Below are 3,792 nucleotides of genomic sequence, written 5' to 3' on the forward strand. Positions count from 1 at the left end.
AAGCTTGCAGCCTTCCCATTGAATTCAGGAAAACTAAAAGGATGCCCACTCTCACCACTCTTGTTCAACATAGTATTAGAAGTCCTAGCAACAGCAATCAGACAACAAAGAGAAATAAAAGGTATCCAAATTGACAATGAAGAAGTCAAACTCTCTCTCTTCGCAGATGACATGATTCTTTATATGGAAAACCCCAAAGACTCCACCCTCAAACTGCTAGAACTCATACAACAATTCAGCAATGGGGCAGGATATGAAGTCAATGTAACGAAATCAGTGGCGTACTTAATCACTAACAGTGAAAATACAGAAAGTGAAATTAGAGAATCGATTCCATTTACTATAGCAGCAAGAACCATAAGATACCTGGGAATAAACCTAACCAAAGAGCTAAAGGAACTGTACTCGAGGAACTACAGAACAATCATGAAAGAGATTGAAGAAGACACAAAAAGATGGAAGACCATTCCATGCTTTTGGATCAGAAGATAAACATTGTTAAAATGTCTATACTGCCTAAAGCAATTTATACTTTTGATGCCATTTTGATCAAAGTTCCACCAGTATTCTTCAAAGAGCTGCAACAAATAATCCAAAAATTTGTATGGAATCTGAAGAGACCCCGAATCGCTAAGGAAGTGTTGAAAAACAAAAATAAAACTGGGGGCATAACATTACCTTATTTCAAGCTCTATTACAAAGTTGTGATCACCAAGACAGCATGATACTGGCATAAAAACAGACAAATAGACCAGTGGCACAGAGTAGAGAGCCCAGATATGGACCTTAACTCTATGGTCAATTAACCTTCAACAAAAGAGGAAAAATATTCATTCATCTGTTGATGGACATCTAGGTTCTTTCCATAGTTTGGCTATTGTGGACATTGCTTCTATAAACATTTGAGTGCATGTGCCCCTTCGGATCACTACGTTTTTATCTTTAGGGTAAATACCCAGTAGTACAATTGCTGGGTCATAGGGTAGCTTTTATTTCAGCTTTTTGAGGAACCTCCATGCTGTTTTCCATAGTGGTTGCACCAGCTTGCATTCCCACCAACAGTGTAGGAGGTTTGCCCTTTCTTCACATCCTCACCACCATGTGTCAGTTCCTGACTTGTTAATTTTTGCCATTCTGAATGATGTGAAGTGGTTTCTCATTGTAGTTTTGATTTGTATTTCCCTGATGCCGAGTGATGTGGAGCATTTTTTCATGTCTGTTGGCCATCTGGATGTCTTCTTTGCAGAAATGTCTGTTCATGTCTTTTTCCCATTTCGTGATTGGATTATTTGTTCTTTAGGTGTGAGTTCGCTGAGCCCTTTATAGATTTTGGATACTAGTCCTTTATTTGATATGTAGTTTGCAAATATTTTATCCCATTATGTCAGTTGTCTTTGAGGAAGACACAAAGAAATGGAAAAGTGTTCCATGCTCATGGATTGGAAGAACAAATATTGTGGAAATGGCTATACTACCTAAAGCAATCTACACATTTAATGCAATCCCTATAAAAATCCCATCGATTTTTTTTCAAAGAAATGGGAAAAATAATCCTGAAATTTATATGGAATCAGAAAAGAGCTCGAATAGCCAAAAGAATATTGAAAAAGAAAGCCAAAGTTGGTGACATCACAATTCCAGGCTTCAAGCTCTATTGCAATTTTACAAATCTATCATCAAGACAGCATGGTACTGGCACAAAAACAGACACATTGATAAATGGAACAGAATAGAGAGCCCAGAAATAGACCCTTAAGTCTATGATCAACTCATCTTCGACAAAACAGGAAGGAATGTCTAGTGGAAAAAAGACAGTCTCTTCAACAAATGGTGGGAAAATTGGACAGCCACATGCAGAAAAATGAATTTGGACCATTTCCTTATACCACACATGAAAATAGACTCAAAATGGTTGAGGGATTTCAATGTGAGAAAGGAATCCATCAAAATCCTTGAGGAGAACACAGGTGGGAAGCTCTCTGACCTGAGCCGTAGCTACTTCTTCCTAGGAACATCGGCAAAGGCAAGGGAAGAAAGGGCAAAAATGAGCTATTGGGACTTCATCAAGATCAAAATATTTTGCACAGCAAAGGAAATAGTTAACTTTTTTTTTATTCCCTTAAAAAGTAATTTATGGAGAATAATAGACATTAAGTATGCAAGTGAATGTGTGTGAGAGAAACGGTGGGTATGTGAGAATTTCCTATCCAGAATGTCTTGTGTCTGCAGGTATCCATCGTGAGATGCAGCTGGTGGAGTCTGGGGGAGACCTGGTGAAGCCTGAGGGGTCCCTGAGACTCTCCTGTGCAGCCTCTGGATTCACCTTCAGTAGCTACGGCATGAGCTGGGTCCGCCAGGCTCCAGGGAATGGGCTGCAGTGGGTCGCAGGTATTAGCTATGATGGAAGTAGCACATACTATGCAGACTCTGTAAAGGGCCGATTCACCATCTCCAGAGACAACGGCAAGAACACGCTGTATCTTCAGATGAACAGCCTGAGAGCCGAGGACACGGCCGTGTATTACTGTGCAACAGACACAGTGAGGGGATATCAGTGTGAGCCCAGACACAAACCTCACTGTAGGACGGGATCTGGACCACCAGGGGGTGCACACTACTCACGAATTCTGTCGTAAGCCCCAGGAGCAGCTGTAGATGGTGGTTATGAGCAGGTTTCCTGTCAGGGTCTGGGGCTTCCTCTCCATAGAGCAGTTTCCCCACAGGAAGCCTCTCTGGACACATGATTCTGTGCTTACTTCACTCTCTGACAAACATTTTGTTCTAATGGGTAAACAACTACACAAATTTTTTTTTTAAAAATGATATAAATACACAAAATACAGAATCAGCTACCTTGTTTATTCCCATCCCTAAGTACCAATGGATTAAAAATATTCTGGTGCTCATCAATGAACCTTTACAGGAATCCCAGCAGCACTCAGTATGCATCCCAGGTTCACCCAGATTACAGTGCAAACTTGCTAGAAGGAATGTCCATGCTAGACAAGAGGCTACAGAGGCATTGACAATGCAAAGCAACAGAAGAAAGATCCATAAAAGGGTCACTGTCTTGAACCATGCTCACAGCATCAAAACAGGGACAGTCTGGGAAAGCAGAGGGACCCTCAGCCATCCATGGTGTGCAAGTGGAGTCTGAAGATCAGACACACACACACACACGTATGTAAAACCATCACCACCTTCACCATCATGTGTGCTGAGAGTGGGGCAGACCTCTCAGCAAGGCATAAATGCTTGGATAGAATCAAGGAAGGACACTGGCTCAGCATTTGTGTTGCATGTCAGTGGTGGGGACAGGGTTCTGCTCATGGGAGGGACTTGTGTGGAGTCAACCTTCCACCTGCATTGAAGTAAGGAGATCCCATGGGTTCTTGCTGGATTTTCCATGTGTGGGGTATGAGGATAAGTGGGAGGAATGAAGATCAAGGAGCTAGCAAGCAATGGTCAAAGGATACAATGTGATGGCAAATTCCACTAAACAAGTACAAAACGAGTGAGAACAAAAACAGAGAAAAGGCCATCCTAAGGAGAAAAAGGTCTGAGTTTCTGGAAAATGAGGAATGATTTATGGAGGCAGCACAAGAGAATTGCACTATGTTGCTATAGAGAATTTTCATTCTAGTCAGAGTTAAAAACACAGTCTAGGTCCATGGTTACTGAAAGGAAATAAGGGGTGCCTGGGTGGCTCAGTGGGTTGGGCCGCTGCCTTTGGCTCAGGTCATGATCTCAGGATCCTGGGATCAAGTCCTGCATCGGGCTCTTTGCTCAGCA

The 3,792-nt window shown here is 41.9% G+C and overlaps 1 gene segment (V, D, J or C); it reads left to right on the forward strand.

Moving 5' to 3' along the window:
* Positions 1 to 2,243: 2,243 nt before the first annotated feature.
* On the forward strand, positions 2,244 to 2,636 carry LOC101686202. The segment is given in 1 exon segment: positions 2,244 to 2,636. A coding segment is annotated over 1 exon segment (393 nt).
* Positions 2,637 to 3,792: the final 1,156 nt, after the last annotated feature.

This window comes from Mustela putorius, unplaced genomic scaffold (genome assembly GCF_011764305.1).
Source record: "Mustela putorius furo isolate JIRA1106 unplaced genomic scaffold, ASM1176430v1.1 tig00001692_pilon_pilon_pilon, whole genome shotgun sequence".
Taxonomy (NCBI): Eukaryota; Metazoa; Chordata; class Mammalia; order Carnivora; family Mustelidae; genus Mustela; species Mustela putorius.